Below are 24,512 nucleotides of genomic sequence, written 5' to 3' on the forward strand. Positions count from 1 at the left end.
TGTTATGACGGTGTTTCTTCCCTCCTCATTGATTGTGGGAGGTTTCTAAATTCACCCAAGTAGAAGACAATTAATCATTTGATGTTCTCAACTTTAGCATGCTACTTTCCACTAAAATAAAATAGAAAATGTTCATTTTTACCACAATTTTTTTAAGCTACTCTGACTGAAAGACCAGCTGTAGTTTTAGATACATGCTCAATACTGATGTCCAGACTTAATTTGATATATTTAAATGTGGAATTACTTAAAAAACACAGGCAGGGGAAAGACCACTTCCTCAAATGACCAGGTCCCTCTTTTAACCCTACCAATCACAGAAATGCCCCTGTTCTTCATGCCTTTACCAGAAGGGATATGACCATACTGTTTCAAGCTGGTTGTGCTGTTTCAAGTGCAGAAAATAATTTTTTTCTGTGTTTTCTTGTTTTGTTTTGTTTTGTTTTGTTTTGTTTTGTTTTTTAAAGCATCTGTTTCTGCAGCTAAGATCTATGTCTCATAATGCTTCTCAGGTGAAATACATTTTGCCTGGCATGAAGAACACATATATAAAATAATCTCTAATGAGATGTTGGATTCCTGGAGAAAGATAATAAATACTAATTTTTTATCACTTTTCTATATCAATTTTATCACATTTGTATGTGGTAGGTATATTCTACCCATATGTGCCTATTAACTTTATTTCCTGCATCCCAGTTTTCCTCCAATTTTAGCAAAATCCATATTTCAGTTGACAATACTGAAGGAAAATGCAATCAATTCATATAAACACTTCAGAATTTAAAGAAAATGGTTTTCAAAGTCCAGGAGTGAACATTTCTGAACCTCTGAAGCGAGGGGACACATCTGCTGACCTGGTCTGCTGAGCACATGTAACTAGATTCTGTAGATGGATCTTTTTCTCCTGTATTTCTGCTTGTGCTTGCATTTAAGTGCTCACATATTGCGTGCATCCAAGTTGCAAGGGAATTAGTGTCCTCTGTGTCATCACACTTGTGGGTTCACAGGGGTCAGGAGCTACTTCAAAAATACGTGAAGCCATTAGAAGTTGCAGGCATTTCTGACAGAGGATTAGAAATAATAATGTCGAATAAAACGAGCAATGCTAAAGGCAAAACTCCTCACTCTCCCTGAAAGCAATTTTATTGTCTTCTGCAGTATCACAGAGGATGTAAATCACCCTGGAATTTCCTGTGTGCATCTATCACAGCACTTCATTAAAAACTGCCTAAGGTCTGCCCACTTATCAAATGTTGAACCATCCTGCTGAAGCACCCCAGTCAGCTACCCATGGGTAATAATGGGAGTCTTTTGTCCCATCACTCCCAAACCAGAGTTATGCATTTATGCATTAAATCAAAAGCAATTCCTCTCATCACCATTCCATTAATTAATCCATAAAAGTGTTTAGAATAATACAAAACAAATGCTTTTCCAGATCCTAAACCTGTGACTCTAATCCCTATAAATCCCCATTTGCTGCACAAAAGATTTTTTTCACCCTTCAGCTGTCTTTTTAAGTCATCAGAAATGCATCTGAACTCAAATGGAGGCACTTGTGCTCTTTCCTCTTCACACACTTCCCCTGCAAAAAGCTGTTTATGCTAAATCAAACAGCCTGCTTCATGCACCAGCTATGATTGGGTTGTTGGGCAGGGGAGGTTTTGGCAGGTTTCTGTTACAAGAGGGCTTGTTTAAGCAATAAAACTCTTCTTAATTTTCAGATAAATTTACTGCTTTAAAAACTGCCAGACATAGTGCTAGAAACGAAGAGTCTGCACAGAAATGCATGACACATACAGAATATCAGCTGGCAGTGCAAGCTCACCTCATCCTGCCCTTTCAGATGTAGTTCAGAACTCAGTTAGTGCAGGATTAGCTAGCTACCCTCCTGATGTGACAGGCTAATTCAGTCTCTTCTCCCCTCTCACTTCTTACCTGGTCAGCTTAGTCTGGGAAAAGCTTCAGTTTGCCTCTAGGAATAGTGTAGGTGTACCCTTTTCTCTGACTTTTATAGTAAATCACATAAAAGCCTCTACTCTTTGTGCTTTTTTTAGTGTGATCTTAACAAAGAAGGAAAAAAAAAAGTTAATTTGTGGTTTCCTGTGGGTTTAGTTAGCTTACTTTCAAAATGTTTATTCTGGGAGGGACTTTACCCATAAGAGCTTCTACATCCGAAGGTATATTTTCTGTTTTCCAGCAGTAATTTGAGGGTAGCTTTATTAATCTGCATGGATATGCTCTAAACATCATTCTTCTAATGGAGAGAAAATTAAAATGAGACACTCTGCATCTCAGTAACAATACAGTATAGTCCTCCCATGTGATTTCCCATTCAAATGCTACTCCTTCACAATTTGTATTAAAGTGGCAACGATGTTAATAGAAGATAGAAAGACAGAAAAAAGGATATTGCACTGAGTGCTTAATAATGTCTTTTGTTTTTCTTCCAGAGGAAACAGATTTTATTTAGAGAATTGTGGCTTTAATCTCCAAATATTATGGTTTCATAAAATTAATTTTGTGATCCTTTTTCTTGTAGATGATTTCAACCAGTTGTTACAGCAGGAAGTGCTGAGTCCTGGACCCAGCAGTTGGTGCACCAGCCATTGCTCTCCCTGTCCTCAGAGGACACAAAATGTTATGACAGTCTGGCCTTGTTTGCATAAATGGCCTTTCTGTGTTAAATTATTCTAAAGCATTATACTCAGAAATACTTTGTCTTTCTCTGCTTGCTACATACCTTCAAATTTATAGATATAAAAATATATGTATATATATATATGCATAAAATTTTGACAGACCATCAGAGATCAATGCCTACATCTTCATTATCTCCTAACACTGTAATGACCCTGGAGAGTTCTAATATTATTTATCTATTTTTGAGTTACATTGTCTCACTATTAAGCAATTCTTATTCCTTTGGTTGTCTTGTCAGCATTAGTCTCAACATCTTCCCTGACACAATACAAGCATTTTTCATTGATATTACCTGCTATTGGAAATTAATTTCTCTCGGCGCAGTGCTAGATAAAGTGAACACAGAAAATCTGTCTGATTGGAAGTTTTCACTCCCACCCAGCTTTACCTGAGCCTTCTGTTTTTAAACCTGATTCTTAACAAGGCTAGGGCAGGAGTGTGAGTGGCTTTCCTGGGGGAACCTAATCTTTCATCACCACACAGCCCTGTGCATGCATCTCTCATTGGCCACCACATATCAGCTAACTCACTTGAATTCACAGCTTTTTTACTTGTGTTTACTCATATGACTTTGGAAAGTCTGGGACAGCAGTCATGGGGAGCCCCCGTGATTTGACAAATCTGCAGTTTCTCTCCTTAAGCATCAAGGTGAAGGACGCTTGCTCTCTTGCTCGCTGCATTCTCTGCAGCAAAAGTTTAACTGCATCAGAACAGAATTCTGTTGTTCCTTGGCTCTGCCAAAGCCATCTGGGCACTGAAAAGCATAAGGGTCCTGGTGGGAGTCCATTCAAAAGTGATCAGGATATAGATAACCAAGATAGGCTGCTAGCTGAAAATGTAATGTGTGAGAGTAGGCTAAGCCGAAAATAATATCGAAGTGTTTTTTAACCATGTTGTATACTTCTTTAAAATGAAGCTAAACTTGAGCAGGAATGTCTATTTGACATTAAATGGACTCTTTTAATCACTCCAGGTCATGCACAGTGTCCATTCATTCAGTTAACATCAAAGTAGCTGGAGCTGTAAATTTTTGGTATAAATAATCCTCAGCAATCAGCAGGGATTTTAGATGTCAGCAAATGAGAAAATCACAAATCTGTTCCATGTACTGCAATGTAATTGTGATGATGATAATAATAATAATAGATATAAGCAGTAAAGAAAAACAAGACTGTATTGCCATCTTGGGGTTTCTGATGACAAAGCAAGTATTCAGTTTTGTTGTCAGAATTTAACCGTATAGTTAAATGCATCACATTCTCTCATGTGATAAAAAATGCACACACTAAAAAAAAAAAAACTATAAAAAACACCCCACAACATAAATTTTACTGTCCTTGAAGCAGACAGTACTAAGTAAGTGACCAGAAGTTTCAGTCTACTCTAGTTTACATGCACATACCTGTATTTTAGTGTTTATGTCCATGCATACTGGCATTTGGTTATATTTTTGGCATGAGAGCCTGATTTAGTGTGTACAGCTGTTGGCACTTGCTGTTAAGCTTTTATGGTGCTTGTGGATTTAAACTCTAATTCAGGCAGAGATTTAGCTCCTGTTAAACATCAAAGCTAGCAAATATGCTTACATTTTAGCCAGTGTTGCTGCTGCCACCCCGCAAATACATTGATAAGTTAACTCAGAGAAAACTCCAGGAATGAGTTTAAATGCTGAGATCTTGTTGATCTTGAGACTTTTTTCCCAGCATCTCTATTGGAGGAAAAGTAAGTCATGTCTTTTGGCTGCAAGGTAAGCCTGTATTATCCAAACAATTTTCATTTGGAGGAAAAAAACAAACAAAAAACCACAACAAACAAAAAAAAACAAACGCAAAACTCGTTAGGCAATATTTGAGGAATTTCACTTTAGGATCTGGGAAATTAGGCAAACATACTAAGAAACCTTCTTGTGCTTGTGTAGTGTCTGCTTGTTCCCGTGTGGACAGGGCTGAGGTCCTTCCCTGTAGCCCCTGCTCCTGTACCTCTCCACCAGGACACTGGCCTTTAAAAAGCTGGACTTTAAAAGCAGGACACTGGCCCTGACTTTGTAGGGCCAAGTTTTGCACATAGGTTCTGTATTCTGGGGCCTCCTCAAGAAACAACCTGAGCAGTAAAAAAACCTCTTAACTTCTTGCTTTCATTTAGCAAGTGGTGCTGTCTGCAGCCACCAGGATTCTGCTCCTGTAACTCACAAAAAGTCGCCTTGGTTTGATGCTTGTCAAGAAATACATCCATACTTGTATCAAAACTTCCACATTCCTCATATCTCTAGTAAGATTAAAGAAAAGGCAAACAAGAGAAACTGTAATACAGTGTTAGATTTCCTCAAATACCTGGTTTATAAGTGGACTTGAAGTAATGCAAGAATTTTGTATGTCACAATTACTGTCCTCTTTACCAATGCATTTCTATGCTCCAAAGCAGCTATCACACACACAGATTGTTACATGTGTGCAATTTAGAAGTTTTAAAATTAGGCCTAGTCCTGAAAACTGTGAACTTTCCAAGAGGCTGCTTTATAAGCAGTACCCTCAAAAAAAAAAAAAAAAAAAAGAAAAAAAGAAAAAAAAGAAAAAAAGAAATTAAATGAAGGATGCTCATGTTTTACAAGAGAGGGATGTTAGAGATGAAAGTTATTACTATTTCTATTTTCTGTCTCCAGAATATTTACCATAAATATCTTTAGTCAGATTGGATGCTTTTGACACATACCTCAGAATATTGACATTATGATTCAATATAGGCAACAGTTTTGCAGATCTTTTCCACAAAGTATTCTTTAATTTCAGTGAAATGCCTGGTTATTTGTAACTTTAGACAAATCTATTGCCAGTTTATATTTTAACTATCTCCACTATACAGTTATTTAGAATGATCACCTCTTCCAGTATAACATTTGTCAGACACTTCTGCTTTTTTGTAATTTTTTTTTTCTCTTGAATTTGGGCGTATGGATGCTGTGGAATTCTCAACGGTTACTTTATTTATTCATTTATCTACATTACAAATAACAATTCAATTTTCTCTGCTCTATCTTTTTAAGCACATCTTTCTCTTCCCCTGGAAACAAGATACTCTAAACATTTCTAGTCTAGTCTAATTTCTTTTTATATGAAGACCAAAGCTAAGAGCAAAGAATTAATTTCTACAGTCTATTCTATCATTTAGATGTATTTTTGCCTTAAAGACGCACTTTTCTTGCTCACTGTGAAACTAGCAACTTTCTTGTTGCTGCTTACTTCTGTGCCATTTATTACATGCTTTAATTTCTGTTATAGATTCACACTTTCTAAGGTGTTCACTGATTTTTCAGTGTATATTCTTGTTCATACTTCCCAAAATTACTTCCACTGTGACTGTAACTGTTCCCAAAGAGCAAGGTTTTGATAGTTTCTTGCTGAATAATTATGCTTTCCTCACACTGCCTTTTCCATAATTAAATTTAAAAGTTTTCCTTATTCTTTCAGAATTTGTTCATGTGAATTAACCCCTTTCATTCATCATTCTTTTATCTAAATTAGTTTTGATTACAAACTAGATTACCCCAATATTACTGGATTGTTAGATACAGAACTGATTGTGATGCTAGTAATTAAGGTTTACAAACACTTTGTATTTTAAGAACAAGCTTTCCACTGCTCTTGGTTATTGGGCTGAAATGTTGTTTATGGATCACAAGCTTTAGCAAATAACAGAAAAAATACACAGTGTTTGCAAAGTCAAGAAAAAAGAAGTGAGAAGGCTTCAGAATCAATGCTGTTGGGACACCCTAAAGTGATGCTTTCATGTGTCTGCCCTTTAATGAAATCTTTAATCTCAGATTGCATATTGTTTTCACTGAGGAAACGTCCCTGACCCAGTACTGAAGATGAACTGTACTTTAGAATTTAACCTGTTTTGTGTCAGGAACTCAGATGCTGCCTACAAAAGAACTGATGATGTGAAATGAGGGGGAAAGACGAGGGGAACATGGAGGTTTGGGAAGAAATTATGGAAATAGGTGTGGACAGAAACTGCAAGAACAGCAAGACATGGAAGAATTGCTCAGAAATTAGAAGACAACGCAGAAGAAAGAGTTACAAGAGGAAGGGCCAGGAGAAAATCAGTAAATGAGGAGAAATACCAGGATAAAGCACAGCTGGAAACTCTCAGAGTCGGCCACTTAGGGCCACCAATGTCTGCCATAGCATTTAGGGATGAGGAATTGGGTGAATAGGCCAAACTTCACAACTCTAATTCTGCTAAAGAGAGTACCATAGATATTGTATTGGCGCACAGTGTTGTATTGAAAATAATACAAAGGACTTACACAACATAAAAAATGGCTGGGGTCTGGGAAAAAAAGTAAAGAATGGAATGTGTAATGCTATTTTCTTATGCATTTTCATCTTTTATTACTACTAGATAATATAAGACCAAAATTTTCTCGTCCTGAATGCTTCTTTCTGTTATTTAGACACAGAGAAATCCTTCAAAAAAACATGTTTTCATCACAGCTGCTGTGCTTCTGAGCACCTGCAATCCAGCAATTTTGAAATGCTGAAGTAGCAGTTCAGGGGAAGAGTTCAGGGGAACAATCAGGTTGTGTCACATCACAGAAACTAATGCAAATAAGGGTAGCATAAAGCAAAACAGGATGACAACAGCATTTAAGTACAGGTATAGTGTATAAAATATGTGCAAAGGCAGGACATAAACAACACGATAATTCTGTGGCTTCGCTGTACTAAGAACATTCTTCCCCCCAGTTTGAAATTTTCTTAAAATTAATGCTTGTTTTATAGTATCATGCAATATTTTCTTAAATGGAATGTGGGGAGGCTTTTATTTATAGGGCTGCTACACAGAGATGCTTCAGCTGCACACCAGAGGAAGTGCATGTACCAGAGTAACTCGAGAGCAGCAGAAGCAGCATTATCAAATACCACTGAGCACACTCCGGTGATTGGGAGCGACTCGAGGCAGCACATTCCAAAGAAATGTCACCAGAAGCAATTCTTTATTATAAACTTACCAGTCTGTGCTGATCAGTGAGCTTTATAAAGAACTGTTAAACCTGCTGCCCTGCCAATGCTTTGCTGCTTTCTTATTACTCAGTGATGAAGTACATAAATTGGCAGTATTCATTCTTTTTAAATTGCACGTTACTTACAATAATGAGATCCCTTTCGTCATTAGCCCTCAAAAAAATTTCTTGCAAATAATGCAGAGCTTTTTTTAAATTCAATGTCTTGATAAGCAAAACTGTTAAATGCTAGATGCTATGGAATTACATTTGGTGTTCTTTAGAGTGAATGCTAATTAACATGTAAATTAGCAATTTAACCCTCCTTAAATTAGAAAAAAACCCATGGGACACCTAATTTCATAGTTTTTAATGATGGTCCAATGACTGTAGAATTTTTCTTAAGCATTTCATTATATATGGAATTACGAAAGTTACACTATCAGATTTTGGCATTTAAGGCATAGCAATAACCAGAATGTCAGTTAGAGGAAGTGCTTTTTATTAATGCCTGTGTTATTGTTCTTTCTGTTCTTCTCACATGGTATACTTTTTAATTACTAAAGTTTTAAAAGTAATTTTCCTAGCAGGAGGAATGGTTGATGCAGTGTAATGGATGGCTTATTAAAATAAGCAAAGAATTATAAGGATTACATTTGTAACAAAACTAAAAAAGATCATGCCAAACCACAGAAAAATACAAAACTACCCTTCAAAATATAATTTTAGATTTTAATTTTGTGCAATAAATCCTCACTCAGACCATGAAGTAATACATTCTTCTTCAATTATATTTAGACAGAAGGTGCAGTAAACCTGGTGGAAACTCAGCATCTCTGGTTCAAGTAATTTCCCATTGCTTCAAATGTTACTCCCATTTAAAATACAGACAAAGAAAAATATTCCAGAACTAAATTAATTAAAACATTCTCTTAGGACTGTTAACATGACAATGCTAACTGAAACCAAAAACAAAAAATTGAAACAAAAGACTTCCTAAAACATTTCATTCAAATTAAATAAAATTGTTTTGACCAGGTCATACTTCTTCATCCTAGTACAAAAAAGAGTTATCAAAATCAACATATTCCTCTTTGGCTCTGAGTACTGAAGTGCTAATACATGCAGAACATACTATTGAATTAAATGAGCTAGGCATGTAGAACCTAAATATTTATGTTTAGATTATTATTCCTTGTTAACCTTTAGGGCAGCCAGACTGAAGTTGTGCCTGTGTTATTTAATAAATAAGATAAAATACGTTGGGTATTGTTGTCCTTCCAAACACCTCTGTATTCAGGGATACAGAATGTTTCCACTTCTTAAATACCAGATACAAGGACAGAAGAAGCAGAATAAACAGCATGTTTGCTCTCTAGTTCTATGCAAAATGTTCCCATCCATGCAAAACTGGTGAACCAGCAGGAAGTGGGCAGGACTGAACACAGACATTGTGCACTCTGTTCCCTGCGCCAGCTTCACAAGACCAGCAAATGCTACATAATTCTGTGTATACACACATTTCGCACAGTTGTTTGGGGGTTTTGTGTTAAATCAGTAGATCTGGAATACCTGGTGTTGTTTTAAGGTCAGGGTCTGCAGTATCTGCAAATAATGAGGTGAGAGAGACAAAGCACGGCCAGATGCTGTGACTGGCTTTGGTGACCGTGTGTTCACAAGTACTTGGACTCATATTTCATACTTGTGGAATGACTTTTAGACTAAGGTGTTATTCAACCAGATTAAGGAACCTGTTCCACAGGAAGTGCCACACATGCACGTTTCTTACCTGAGGCAGTCCGGTGCCATAATCAGCTTCTGGAAATACAACAATTAACGGTCAGAGCAAAATGTTAAATTTTCACAGAAAATTACATTTCTCTTGCCTTCTGCAAGAGAAACTTTTGAACTTGCTGATAACCCTCTCTCACCTGAAAAAATGATAATACTTTTAATTCCACTGACATACAGAAAGTATATCTGGCAGTATAAACATCTGTCTAGAATCTGTACCTATTATAGTTCTGTTCATTTTTAAAATGCCTGCACCTTCCAAGCTGTAATTAATATGCAAGATTGTAGCTGCACAATTGATTGCTGTGGAGCTTTAAGTCACCTTTTAAGATTTGTGTTTAAGGAACCTTACAAGGGGCCTTGTACATCTTTAAGGGGCATTCCTAGCAGAAACAAATATTTTAAAGCAAAACAGAAACATATCTGTGCATCACCAAGACATCAGTAAAAAGGGTGAGATTAAGATTTTATTATCCTTACTTAGTTAAATGCATTCATTAATGCATTTTAATATATCTCTACAGGAAAAGTAAAGGAGGCAGCTAGACTATCATTTCACGTTTTTTACAATTTTATATTATAATTTATGTTTCATTCTTAAGAAGCCATTAAAAAGATGAGGGCTCTTTAAGCAAATTCTTAGATTAAATTTCAAGGGAATAAGTAAAGAAATGTAGGTGACATGCATGTGAATGCATGTGAATACCAAACATTTTAACGTAGGAGACGGGACAGTAAAAAATGTATATCCCTTGAAAAGCAACCAAAAAAAAAAAAAAAACCAAAAAATCCTAAACACTAATTTTTCAGGAAAAGTTTTTAGAATGGAATGGTCACTCAAGAATGTGATAAGATCAAAACTATAATTCATACAGAAGTTTTACATCACTTAGTTTCAATCAATATGAAATGGTTAATAAAGACTGACACATTTTCCTTCAGCAGTGTTACTTTAGAAAAATAAATTTCAAAATTTCTTTTAAAGTGCATAATAATACTTTCATAATGTTAATTAAAACACAACCACGCCTTTTGTTTTTCAATCTTGAGATACAGAAATTATGAAAATTGCAATTTAAGACTTTATGTTGCATTGCTCTTTAGATGCGTTAGCATCCAGACACTTGATATTTTCATTTTTTATATAAATATTCCGAATTTTATTCTCCCACTAAGACTAAAAAGTAAAGGAATCCCAGGTATCAAAGTTTTCTGCACAGCAGAAATTCTAGTCTTTTAACAAGTGTGTTAATGTAGAGGAATTGACAGACATCCCTGCAACCCTGTGACATACTTTATGCTTATAGTTAGCTTTTCTTGGCTTGTTTTCAGTTCTTAGTGTGTTGATGGATTCCAAGTACTGCTTCCTTCAAAAGAGACACCTAAACACTTATGTTGAAAAGTCACATTCCATTGATGTGTGTTTACACTTCCCATTTAGGATCCATGGTATTCAAAAGGGTTGAATATAAAAATTTAAATCACTTCTGGCAGAAGAAAAACAACGTATAGCTTGTATTCTGAACCTGCCACGGATCTCCCATCTTAGCCCAGATTGTGTGGATATCAAACCATAATTAATTGAGAAACTATAGGGTAAAGTAATATCATGTTTAGGAGTAAACCAACGCAGTTTGTTAAGGAACATAGTCTCCCCAGGCAAGTGGTCACAGCACAAATCCTGAGTTCAAGAAGTGTTTGGACAATGCTCTCAGGCACACCATGGGAGTCTTGGGGTGTCCTGTGCAGGGCCAGCAGCTGGACACCATCATCTGGCTCAGAATATTCTGTAATTCTGTGATAGTTACTAATATTTGCATACAAAAATACTGCCTAAAAGGTACAATGCAATTTTCACCTTTCCAAAAGAATTCAGAATATTCAGATTAATCCCATCTTTACTTCAAAGCAACATTAATTCTTCTCATCAGGTCATAATGACCATCTTTTCTGAGTTCCATGTTACTTTTATATAATTTGAGTCTGACTTACACCAAACATTCAATTCATTGATATAATCTTGCCTCTCAATAACCTGTGTCAGATTCTCATTTGTTTCCCATTTTGAAATTTAGCACACCATAAAGTCCATTTACTTGGTTAAAAAAAAAATAAATAAAAAAAAATTCTGGGTTTAAGTTTGAAAATAATAAGAAATTGGAACAGTATACATGTCAAACAACAAGTCATATCCTAACACATCTAGACATGGAGTGCATCAGAAGTATACAGCAATTGTTATAGAAATTTTGTTTTTCCAGACAAATGAAACATTGTTTTAAATATATACAATTCTTTTTATTGTTGCAGAAGGTCTCTCTAAAAGTTAAACCTATAATACATGGAAAAACAATCAAGTTTTTTTCAGCAATTAAAATTATAACATTTAACCCAGCTGCCCTGCTCCTTGTCTCCAGAATGGTTGCCAGTATTGTTTTAACTCACTTAGTCTAAAGAATGTGAAACCACTATCACCATCTTGTATCTGCATTGGTGGATATTTTAAGAGGCTTCTTTTTAATTTCAGTACATATGCTCACAGTATTTCTCTTTTTTTTTTTTTTTTTTTGAAAGAAATAATTACAATTCAGGAGTGTAGAAAAGTATGGATTACTGGGATAAGAAACCATGGTACAAATAAAAGAGCAAGTTTAAATTTTACAGGAATGAAAATTTCATGGGAGGGAGTAGTAAAGCTTACTTAACAGGTTCTTTGTGTCAAGTGATAGGAAATAATTTGAAAGTGACATAATATTTTTGAACAGTGAATGATGGATCATCTTTAGACTGTTAAACATGCTCAGGTCTACATGAAAACCAGATGTGTTTATATCATCATCTGATGTAAGAGAGAATACAAATAGACATTATCTGGAGCATGGCTAAGAGGATAACATTAAATGTTACCTCCCATAACTCCAGAACATATAAGTGGTAAGAAAAGTAGTACAAGATTGCTCTTAAAAAAGTACATCATGTTCATTTCTACTCTTTTCAAGGAGCAGTTTCTAGAATTCTGTTAAAAATTTTAAATGATGGCATCACAATTGAAATGTGTCAAATTCCAGCTCGGTGACTTGTTGCACACCAGGAAGTTCAAGGGGACAAAATACAAATCACAAGTTGCAAATACATAATATTTTAAGCACATGGCAATATAAAGGGAGGCAGATAGGACCAAAGTATCTTTGCCTTTATAAACTGGAAATTTAGGGCATTCACTCTTCACGGATAGGTCATCTTTTTCTGTGCCACACTGAATTTGCTTAAGAAGAATCTCATTGCTCTTGTTATTTCAGAAGGAAATGCTGTTTAACTGGGAAGAGAGAGAATAAGCCAAGTAGAGGGAAGAAAGTACACTAACATCAAAGGAGGGAACACACAATAATAATGTGAAGCAAAATTTGGAAAATAATTAAACAAACTATGAAATATAATGAAAACAACCTTTTTATAAATCAGTACAGTGTACTGAGATGTGGTCTCAGAAGATTGTCCCTGATAATCAAAAGCTAAACCAGGCTCTTGAACTATTATTCCTGAAAAAAAATCAAACAACCACAGCCACAAAAAAAAAAAAAAAAAAACAACAAAAAAACCCCAAAAAACTATATCTGTTCATCTTTTTCTGCAAATATGGGAGACTGGAACATTTAAAAAAAAGAGAAAAAGAGACTAAACTGCTACTCCAATAAACTGCTACTCCAATCTCATGCATGAAGAAATTAAAAGTAACAGATCTTCCATCTGAATGTGCTGCCTCTGTGGTCCTGTCTTATGACAATAGCACAAATACATTTCATCCATATTATGGATCTCTAAAAATGATAACATTTGCATTAAAGCTGATCTTTAATCTATATGTTTTTAGCATTATGTTGATCAACACAGACATACAAGAAATAAAAAAAAAAAAGAGAAACAATTGTATTCAGCAAATGCAAATAAAATATTTACATATATCTGTATAAACTGTAGCATACACTTCTTTTAGGAACTTAGTTTCATAAAGGTGAATGAGCTTGTAAAATGAGCCAGGAGGAGAAAATCAAACAGAAAAATGTGAGAAAGAAGAAAGAAATTTCAAAGAGCACTTGGCAGATGGTTTAGGATCCCAAATCCCAGAACAGAAAAAGACAAAATAGGTTATAAACAGCTAATCTCATTTAGAAGGAAAGTCAAGTCTCTCTGTCTTAAATTTATAATATGAGAAAGGAAAAATGGATGGTAAATACTACAAACCACAAGTGTAGAAATTGTAAAAGGAGTGATGGAGAAAGTAAAAAAGGCAAAAGAAAAATCTATAGTCATCAGATGTGAAGGTAAGAAAGTTTCTGAAAATGTACTGAGAACCTAAGGCATCTTCTGGTCCAAATTGAAATTATTTACTTGTTAGCAGTGATATAAAAGACACTATTCAATAAAAATTTCTGTTCTATACATGGAACAAAGCTAGATGCCTTGCCACATCCATGATGTTTATGATGATTGTGAAGTAGCACTCTGTCAGTACTTAAGAGGTACTTTAAACAACATCTTAGAGAAATAAATATTTTTGTCTCATCTGGTTCCGGACATAAACCCTCCAAATAATTAATGTTGATTTTTAATGGGTCTCATAGCACTAGAACAAAAAAAGCATCAAGATAGATGTTGCCATGGTAGGATTTAAAAAGAATAAATATGACAATCTGTCACTCTCATGTTAGTGCCAGGGAAAATACAGGCATGACTGATACAGGTCTCCATAACTTGTTGAAGAATTTTAATGTAATTAATTTAATTTATCATGGATTATATAAAATAGCTCTTGTCGAAGTAACTTAAATTCATCAATTTATCTGAATGTCCTCTATCCTGTGTTAGTGAGAAGTTTTGTTCAGATTATTAAAAATTCCTTTGTGGTCTTTTCTGACTCAGCAAAACTGCCAGGAAATGTCATGTAGTAAAGCTCCTAAAGGTAACCTAATGGTTACCTTTAACCATCCTACTGCATATGAGCTCAGTCTACTTTGAGCAAATGCAAAAGAAAGAATATTTTGGTTTAGACGGATTAAAAATAAAAAAGCCAAAAATATTTTCTATAGATAGCTATTAAAAATGCAATATTTTACTTCCTTCATATATTTGATGAGGTTTCTGCTTTAACCCCCTCCAATATCCTTCACACACATTTGCCCAGTTCATAACTTTTCATCTAAAGTTCAGTGACTGTTGACTCTTAGCAAGTTTACATTTATCTGAAGTACATATTAGAATATCTCTTTTTAGTGAAGGACTTCTTCTCTTGTAGAGAACTTCAAAGTCACTGTGCAGTGGTTGTGTCAACTTTTCCTCTGTGTAAACTATGAACATAGCACAAGAATTTGGAAGATGTTTATCCTTCATGGTCTGTTGTTGTCCCTTCAGCATTATCAGAGTTATCAAGAATCAAACTATTATACAGATAAATCAATATTAGGTTTAATTCATGTGTCTGACATTTTTTTTAATGGGTGTACAAAGAGTAAAGGTGATAATTAAGCATATATACCTATAAATGTTGTTTCTGTCTTCCCCCCCCCCCCCCTTTCTGGAATTCAGTCCCTCTCTCTATGCCTTCATTTATTTCTTTGTAAAATGGCATCGTGGTAAAGACGAAGTTTTGTAAGAAATCTGAGGTCTGTCTATGAAAAGTTTTATTTAAAATCCATGTATGGACATTTCTACTGTTGTTTTTGTTACTCTGAAGGGATTCTGATTGTATTGAAGAAAGATTGAGGCCAGGTTTTGGAGTCAACTGTAGAAATCTGGGATAATTTAGACTCTCACTCTTTTCATTAAAATGCTGGTGCTTTTGTATGCTGGCTGCTGCAGTTAAAACAAAGATAAACAAAGTGGTGAAACAAGTTTAAAACGTGGAAAATCTTAAATATTATAAAAACAAAATTACAATAAGTACTGAAATTTTTGAAAGGAGCAAGTCTTGCACATCTGTATGTGTCAGGATCTGTAATGCCAGTATCTTTTCTTTGAGCAGCTTAAAGGAGAAGGAAAAAGAAATAAAATATATAAGATGGTGGTTTTGATGTTAGAAAGGTCCAAACACCCTGACAAGTGAGGTGATATATGAACTTGAAGGGAAGATACAGACTTTGCCCCAATTTTTTATCATTCAAATGTGTTGATTTTTCTGGACAAAAGGTTCTGTATTCCAAAGTGGCACTAAATACATCTAATCAAAGTATACAGCATGCAGCCAGCTTGGTGGAGCTTATAACAATATGTTTGCTGGAAGTGATGGAAATATGAGTGGTCAATAGCTCAGGCTTCCACAGGAGTGAGCTGCTGGCACAAAGTGCATGTTCTGTCCTCTTCCCTATGGAAACAGCCCCCAAAGGCATCTGTTTCACCTTCATTTGGGGGATTCTTATGAGAAACACAATTGGATCTTTTAAAATGGAAAGCATCCACAAATGGATGCTTTCATCCAGCAGTAGATGAAATCAGTTTAATTAGCAGGAATATTTGCAGGTCAGGTTAAACAGTAAGAGTTTCTCTGAAGGCATGAAAAAAACAAGCCCTCCAAAGGGCCATCTGTAACTTATCCTCAGGTTAGATCCATGATCAGCATCTCATTCACTGATAGATGGATTCTCTAGGACATATCTGAGGACTGAGTTTTCCTTCCTCCTGCTAACATCTCATTCCCTAATCCAATCAGACCAGGATATCTTCTTTTTGTCTTCTCATTTACTTACCCTACCAATATTAAACCCATTACAGCTGACTATAATATCAAATACTCTAACAAATAATTACTTGCACATGCTTGAAAGAGATCTGTAGCTATTTATGGGTAAAACAAATGAAAATTTATCAGCTAATTTTTGAGCTTCATCTCTCATTGTTAATTCCTGTATATAACAGCTTTTCCAATTTATTTTTAGGATTTTACTTAACATAGTAAAGGCAAATTTCTGTTTCCTCACTTTCACTCAGCATGGTAACACTATAAGCTTTACATATGAAGTTCAGTTATGCTTTACATATGAAGTTCAATTATGTTCTCTAGTGACTATCGCTCTCATTTGATGGTTTGCAGTGTGAAATCATTTTACAAAAAGATGCATTTGGCTCCAATTTTAGGGTTACAGGCAAGAGAATAGTTACTGAAATTAACTTTCCTTTTTTCCTCATTTAACCCTTCTACAGTGAATTTGGTTAAAACTTTAATTAAAGAGCCTTTTTGCTGAGTGGAAATAAATCTTTAAAGCAAATCAGGCACTCAAACACTCACATTAGTTCAAGGACTTCAGTTCTAAGAAGGCTCTCTAAGTATAACAGAAGACATACACCATTGAATATCCATTTTTACCTAGGGCTGAAATACATAATGAGTAGTTTGGAGGGTGCATTCTGAATGGTATTCCAGAGCAAAAATATTCTAAATATAATGGGAAAAAATAATTAAATTTATACTAAATTGACATTTACTAGCTTAGTGCATAAAAAATTATTTTTTCTCAAAGATGCCTTCTATTTACATCCATGCAGTTACACTACTTGAAGAAGATTTGCAACTCAATATCGTTGCAACAAAAGTTTTTCTTTCCAAAATCTGAATCAGTTAACACTGAGAACCCCTGTCAAATCTATAGAATGGCACAGCCCCTGGCAGAATTACTCAGAAGTAATACTGTCTCCCAATGCCATACTCCTATGGTCCTCAAATTGAGACACTTGCCAGTTAAGAATGAGGCAAAGCAGTTGTTGAGTAGCTCAAATTTCTCATTTCTTGTTACCAGTTCAACACTCTCATTTGCTTTCTTTATTTGGGAGTATGCTTTCTTTAACCTTAATTTTTTGGCTGAAATTACTGCTCTCCCTATTATTCTGTTTTATCCTTTGCCAGGATCACCTCCAGCTGCACCCTGACCTTCCTGACTGATCCTTAAACAACTGAACAGAATCACTATACTCTTCCCAGGATATCTGTCCCTGCTTTCACTGCCTTTCCATTTCCTTCTTGCCTCTTCATTTCATTCAGCCATTCTCCTTTCCTCTTACACCAAAGGATTGGTGTGACTCCCCTAAAGATCTGCCAGCTTGGTTCTGCTCCCTTGTCCCAGAGGGCAGTTTCACAAGTGGCCTATTGACTAAACCCTTGATTCCTCCCACCACATTGCATTGATGGCAATTCAATCCTAACTTTCCAGCAGAGCAGTGGGATCCAGCTCCTCTGGTTTGCTGCCCATGCTGTGTGCATTGGTGTAAAGGCATCTTAGCTGAGAGGTCAGCAGTGTCTCCTTCATAAAGGAACACCCTGTAAAAATTATGACAGAAACCTTTAATAACTTTTGCACACAATGAAAAGAAAGAGGTACTTTTACATTTCACTTTATCCCTCTTGTCTTAGAAATCTGCTTTAAAAACAGGTGATTAGGTCCCTGAAGTGCTTATTTCTTTCCAGTTGTTGTGAAGAAAGGCATCTGAAGGCATAGCAATCCAGGTAAACATTTACCTGCACAGGGAAGAATAGAAATCAGGATCATAACTCCGGATGGAAAGTAAACTCAGTACTGCAAATGCAGACAGCAGTGAGTATTCAGGTGCTCACAGGTCAGTGCAAAGCAAGTACTGGTCCAAATAAAGTGACAATTTAAAAAAGAACAAAACAAAACCCCACAGACATTAAGAATGGAAATAAATTGCTAAATTAGAGGTATTTGACCACTGTTATTTGATGTCTAGCAAAATTAGGTAGTGAAGATGCAGCTCCATTAACTTATTTAAATCTCCTGGTGATTCATATCAGAGTTCCAGGAGGAAAAGCATAGATTCAGCAGTTTTTGACTGAATCTTAGACAGAAGAGACAATGGGACTCAGACCAGTTCTACAAGTAAATCTTTCCATAACAATGAACATTATTTTTTAGTCTTCTACTACTTTCTGTGGGTGTTTCTAAAAAAAAAAAAAAAAAAAAAAAAAAAAAAGAAAGGGATGCTTTACTTTAGACATGGAAATGTCCAGAAAACGTGTGTGTACAAAAAAACTTAGAAAGAGTGGAACAGGAGTCTAAAAAAGAAATATAACTACAAGACAACTATATTTGTAGGAAATGAAGGGCAGAGCACAAAGAAGCTATTAAATAAATCATATTTTATTATACGTGCCTGCATTTGGATGCCCAGTTAAGTACCTAATTACGTGAAAAATGCAACTGCAGTGTAAAGAAACGTTAATTTTCAAGCACGCCTGCTGAGCCTGGGGTTGTCATTCAGATACCTGCTCAATTGCATGCTCTTGTACCCCACCTGCAGAAAATATCTGTGTGCTTGTCAGAAGTCTGGCACAGGTTATTAGTGAGGAAAACCAGGGCTTTGCAGGTTCAGCAGGCAGTCCCATGATCTATCCAACGTAGCTGACAAGTTTCATTATGACTTCTAACTAGAGCTCTGGCAGTGCAGCTTTGTTTTGTTTTGCTGAGGCGATGTGCAGGGAGAGCCCTTTCTCTCCTCAGACCATAGAGCTTTTGATTTCTTGGATTTCAGCTCCAGTTGATGAGCTGTCTGCTATGCTTACCTGCATTTCTTTTTCTTTTCTCCACTTCGACACATGCTGCATGCCATTAGAGAGCAAAAAAATACTGCTGGAACTCCTATTCTTTGTGTTGGTCCATTTGCTTTTTTGATTATCATCCTAACTGTCAAAGAAATGAAATGGCATTGCTTTGCAGTACTGCACTCCGTAGTTCTTGGTTTCACACTGTTCTTTGTTTCCTTGACAGGTAGAAACTGTTTCTGTTTTTCCTCATGAATGCTTTATGTGTGATGCTGAACAGCTCCCGGTGACAGCTAAAACATAGCAAGCCACCATAAAGGGCATTTCTCAAATGTGCTTCTCTGCCCTTTCTTCACACTGGACATATTAATAAGGCTCAAGAGTACCTATGTTTTTCAGTGGAGAATAGGATCTTTACAGTTTAAATATCTCTACACTCATGCAAATATTACCTAGGTGACAGAATATTTGGATATGTTCAGGGAAGATTCACTAATTTCTTTTTTCAGCTTTGGCTTTAATATATTACTTGAAAAGCTTCTTTCTTGAACTAAAAGTAACACTGTCTTACAGTCTAACACTGTCTTCATCCATTTGACTGTAAATTGCAAAGAGGTTGAGGGAATGGAGTGCTAAGTGATTGGCCTGGCAAGGGACAAATGAATAGTGATCGAGTGCACTCTATAAAAGGACAGGTAAGAGCTAAACACGGTGGAGCAACCATTTCTTTCCAAGAAGCTGAATCCTAAGAGCTTTAAAGAGGACTTTGCAGCTGCCCTGTTTCAGAGTCTAGTTTAATGAAGTACTGGATGTTGGTGCTGATAAAGACTTTACAGAGAAGCATACAGATTTGAAAAACTGTAGATAGTTCTGATGAAATGGTTAAACTTTCATCAGGCACTAGGCAGCATGAAGATTCTTGCTGGTTGGTGGTGCACCAGCTCCTTGAGCAACTTCCTGGCTTTCTCATCCTCATCCAACAGAGAGTGTGCAAAACCATCAGGGGGGCTGAGAGCCAGAGACACGTCTTAAGCTCCCTGAGCAGATGGTTTGTGGAAAGCCCAACTCACGCTGTCTCCAGATCAGGGCTCAAAGGCATATGTCTCAGGGTCCAAAAGGCTGAGAACCAATAAAAAACTTCTGCTCTCAGTCTCCCAGCACTTATTTTTTTCTCACAGGTATTATCTGACTTCTAAAAATCCCATACTTGAAGGACAGCTGATGTGACACTGCAGCTTTCCAGAAGTCTTCGCAAAAAGCAATCACAGACCTTGTATGGCCTGTTTCCACCAAGTGTTTTTCCACACCTCTCTGTTATATTATGTCATTGCCACTAACTGGATTCTTTTATCTTATCTGGACAAAAAAGAAGCTGTCATCTCTTTAGATGGTGGGTTTTACCCACTTGCTTTGTTGTAACCTGGCAAAAATTAGACCTCTCTCCAGAAAGCAATTCTCTCAAGCATTTATAATTTTCTTGACCTCTACAAATTGAGGACTCTTTGCATCCAGCCCTGTTTCTCAGAAGGAGGCACATGTTGTACATGCAGTGTACAGCTCTGTGCTATGACTAGGCTGCTCCCCACACCTGGGCTGCAGAAAGCAGTATTTGCTCTTACAATGCTTGGTCAGCCTTCAATTTATCCTACTGATGCATACTGGTCTTTTAGCCCTGCTGTAGTGAAACAGCAGCATGAGATGATGGCAGTGATTGGGATGTTCATCTTTAGGTGCTGGTGGAGAGTCAAGTAGGCATAGATGCTCAAAGACAAGCAGCAGTTTAAAAATGGCTGCAATATCAAAACCTTTCTTCAAATCTACTTTGCAAAAGCTGCTTCATGGAAAATTTAGCATTTTGTGGTGTTCATACAGTAGTTCTAAATTACACAGATGAGCGCAGCTATGTCTGGACGAAGAGGAAAGGGAATGCAGCAGTTTAATTTCAGTTCCAGTCCTCAAAGCTTCCAGTTTGGGCAGCTGGCTGAATACACCAGAGCTCCCTCCCAAATTGTAAACATTTTTCCCCAAGCACTGGAGAAGGGGGGAAGGGAGAAGGCATTTCTGCCATGGAGTATGGAAGCATGGATCTGAACTGGGTAGTTGTAAGGTTAGACCTGACTTGCTGACTCCTAGAGAGCACAGTGAACTCAGAGACAACTGTTTTTACAGAGAATGCTGTTGACACTTTCTAGTTCATGTCTTCTCCTTCTTTTTCCTTATGTTATCATTAGTGCAAAATCAGGCAATAAAGAAATGTAATAAACGCAAAGAATTTTGCTCTCTCCAACGGCAACTGCATGATTTATAAATGAGTGAGGAGATTAAAAACTTGTAAAAGTAACTATAAAATAATTTCCTGATCAAATATTTCAGTTCTCTCCTCTGATAAAATAATAGAGCCTTAAAAAGGTACAAACACAACAGATAATCCCCCATAAACCTGTGTATACATGTGCAAGTAGAGAACTATACAATATATTGCATATTGGAGCTCAGACTTATTCCAGTATATGCCTGTGGGTTACATTTCAGCAGGATGAATTAGATAGGAAAATGCTGACCTTATTAAATGGTTTCTAGTTTTGTGTCTGTATTTGTACACAACAGAACATTTGTGTATTCATAGGAAACCAAAAGAAGCTATCATTCATATGTAGGTGTTTATCAGATAAATAGCAGAAGGCAAATTATGTTGTTTTGTTAAGCAAAACTAAAGTTTTCAATCTCTTCTCACTATTACACTATTTTTAGTATACTTTTACTCTCCATTTACATACTAACTTCATGAAAAGTGAATAAATTTAGTAAGAGGAACTGTACTTGCTGTGTGCATGTCTAATCCCTTCTGTTTACATTCCTTTCACACAGAGATTGAAAGATTTAAAACAAAGGGAATTTGCTCGAAATGTGGCTTCAAAGTCATGGAAAGATGAGAAGAAACAGGAAAAAGCCCTCAAGCGACTCCACCAGCTTGCAGAATTACGGAAGCAGTCAGAATGGCAAGTTTTTAAAAGTTGTATGATGTTTTAGTGCCCTCTTTCCTTCCTTCCAGTAGAAATTATAATATTTTTATTCCTACACAATATAATGTACAGAGGTTGTGTGTACTGTAACCTGTTTTCAGCTGTCTTCAAATGATCCTGCTCTTCAAACCATGTTTTGAAAACCTCTGACTTAATTACATGTGGTTGGAAAGCTTGTCATTTTTTCTCCTGTAGTTATTCTCATGTCTTCAAAATTGAGTGTTTTGAAGATGCTTTTATAATATCAGCATTTTACCTTATCCAAACTGATCTGAAGAGATTAATGTGACTGTCTTAAAATTTGATCATAAGTTAATAGGAGAGGATAAACATTTTGTGGATAATTTTTACTACTTTTAAGGTACTGGGATTGTTCTTCAGTTTCTCTGTAGGGCAATTTGAATGAAAAACCAGTAATTAATTGAATTAAGTTGGCCTAATACTGTTAGCTCTATTGATTAATATCAAAATAGAGGACAAAGATTGCAGTAGTAAACCTTTGATTTTGAGAAATCTCCTTTTTTTAATGACACTGAATGCTTCAGTAGCCTAGATTGCCATCAGACCAAATGTTTATATTAGTCTATACCACAATGAGTTAATCAGATAAATAAACTGGCATTTTTAAATTCATCTGAACACTACTGTACCCTGGAAATAACAGCATTCAGAGTTTATTGCAAACTCTTTTTGGCCTATGTAATTGCTTTTGAGCAATCTGCTGAAATATAACAGTTTAGTGCTAATATATCACTTTTATGATTACAACTCCATTTTCATACAAATCTGCTGAAACAAATGTAACTGCCTGTGGGAAGCTTCCTTTATGCCCACACACTTGAAGATGTAGCCTCAGACAGACCGATAATGTCGGTGATAATAGGAAAGCCAGAACATTTCTGGGAGGGAAAGAGCAGTTTTGCTTTTACAAAGAGCCAGGAGTCCATAATATTTTGCATAGAATGTGGAAAGATAGAGCTAGCTATTCCTCCCTGTGATCACTAACAGGCTCAGGGGAGGCTGAGTGCCGCGATGGTGGAGGGCCAGCACTCCCAGTTGCTGAGGAAAAACAGAATGTCAGCCTTGGCAAGCAGAAGTCTACACACATACAATTGCTACCAACCATGAGTACTGTCTCTCAGGTTCCAGCACAGTTCCTTACAACAAGCTACTTCAATTTGACAACAAAATTATTGCTAATTTTGTGCACGGAGAAAAATTATTGTGCAATTCCAAGAAGACTTTGAAAATTATTTTTTATATGCCTTCTACAAGAGATAATTTTTTAAATTGCACAGAGGGGTTAATTTGTATCTGCTGATGCTGAATTTCTGGCAAATGTAAATATATTCTCTGAAATGTGTACATATTCTTGTATTATGAATTAACCCTACTCCAGGGAGTCTTTCTGTCTTTCCCATTGTTGAAGATCAATGTATTTATATAGCATTTATAAAATATGGTTGCCAATTATAGATGGCTTATGTAGATCTGACAGTTTTAATTTATTTACATTTAATTAAAATGTTTTATAATGTTTTATATTTTTTATCAAACTCTTTATTTAATCTTGTCCCAGTTTTTTTCTTGTTAGTGTACCCTAGTACTGAATTGATAGCAAATACAGATAATTAGTCTAATGAAATGTGTGTTTAAAATATATCTTGGATAAAACACTTTTATGTTTAATGTCACATTTTTAATGGAAACTGGCAACAGTCATTTCAGTCTCAGTTAATTATCAGTTTCAAGAAATCAGTGGTTTGCCATTTTTGGTAAGGTCCTAGAATATGTAACATTTGGTTTTTTAATTACAAGAAAACTAAATCATATTTAATATTTAAAATCTGAGATATTTTAAAAATAGGAATAATGTAATAAATTGAAGTAAACCACAGAAAATATGGCAAAGTCAAATCATGGTTGATAATGAGAACAGTGAAGTTGTGAGTTTTTTTACCACCAATGTTTGCTGACAATTTTAATATGAATATCTCTTTGAATATTTTTCAAAGTCATTTATTGTGGAATAATTTAAAGATAAAATAAGAATCTACTCTTTAAAAAGTCAAACAAAAACATTCTTCCCTAAGCAAGCAGAATGTTTCTCTTTCTCTTCTAGACTTTGATTTTGCAGATGCTCCAGGTAGAAGCATCTCTTTTTGAGCATGGCACAATTTCCTTTTCAGAGGCCTTTCAGAAAACCAAGACTTAGCACAGATTATGTTCCCTTAAATATAAATTCAGAGTAAAACCAACATTTGCTCTTCTTGTGCATGGCCATAACTGAAAAAGAGCATTCATGTGCTGACATTAAAACATGCAGTTCTCTATGTGTAAATACTGTCTTGCCCATATAGAAGCCCGAACTGATGATAAACTGCACATTTATCCTGTTGAATCTTAGCTTTACCTTGTAAAAATTGAGTGATACCCTCCTTCA

General features: G+C 35.8%; 1 protein-coding gene across 1 annotated transcript in view; it reads left to right on the forward strand.

Moving 5' to 3' along the window:
• ZNF804B (zinc finger protein 804B) overlaps positions 1–24,512 on the forward strand; it is a 221,845-nt gene that overhangs the window by 193,560 nt on the left and 3,773 nt on the right. The window contains exon 3 of the mRNA XM_062494763.1: positions 21,915–22,045. Within this exon, the coding sequence (XP_062350747.1) occupies positions 21,915–22,045 (131 nt within the window). The remainder of the gene's footprint in view (positions 1–21,914; positions 22,046–24,512) is intronic.

The sequence above is a fragment of the Cinclus cinclus genome, chromosome 1, assembly GCF_963662255.1.
Source record: "Cinclus cinclus chromosome 1, bCinCin1.1, whole genome shotgun sequence".
In the NCBI taxonomy this organism is placed as follows: Eukaryota; Metazoa; Chordata; class Aves; order Passeriformes; family Cinclidae; genus Cinclus; species Cinclus cinclus.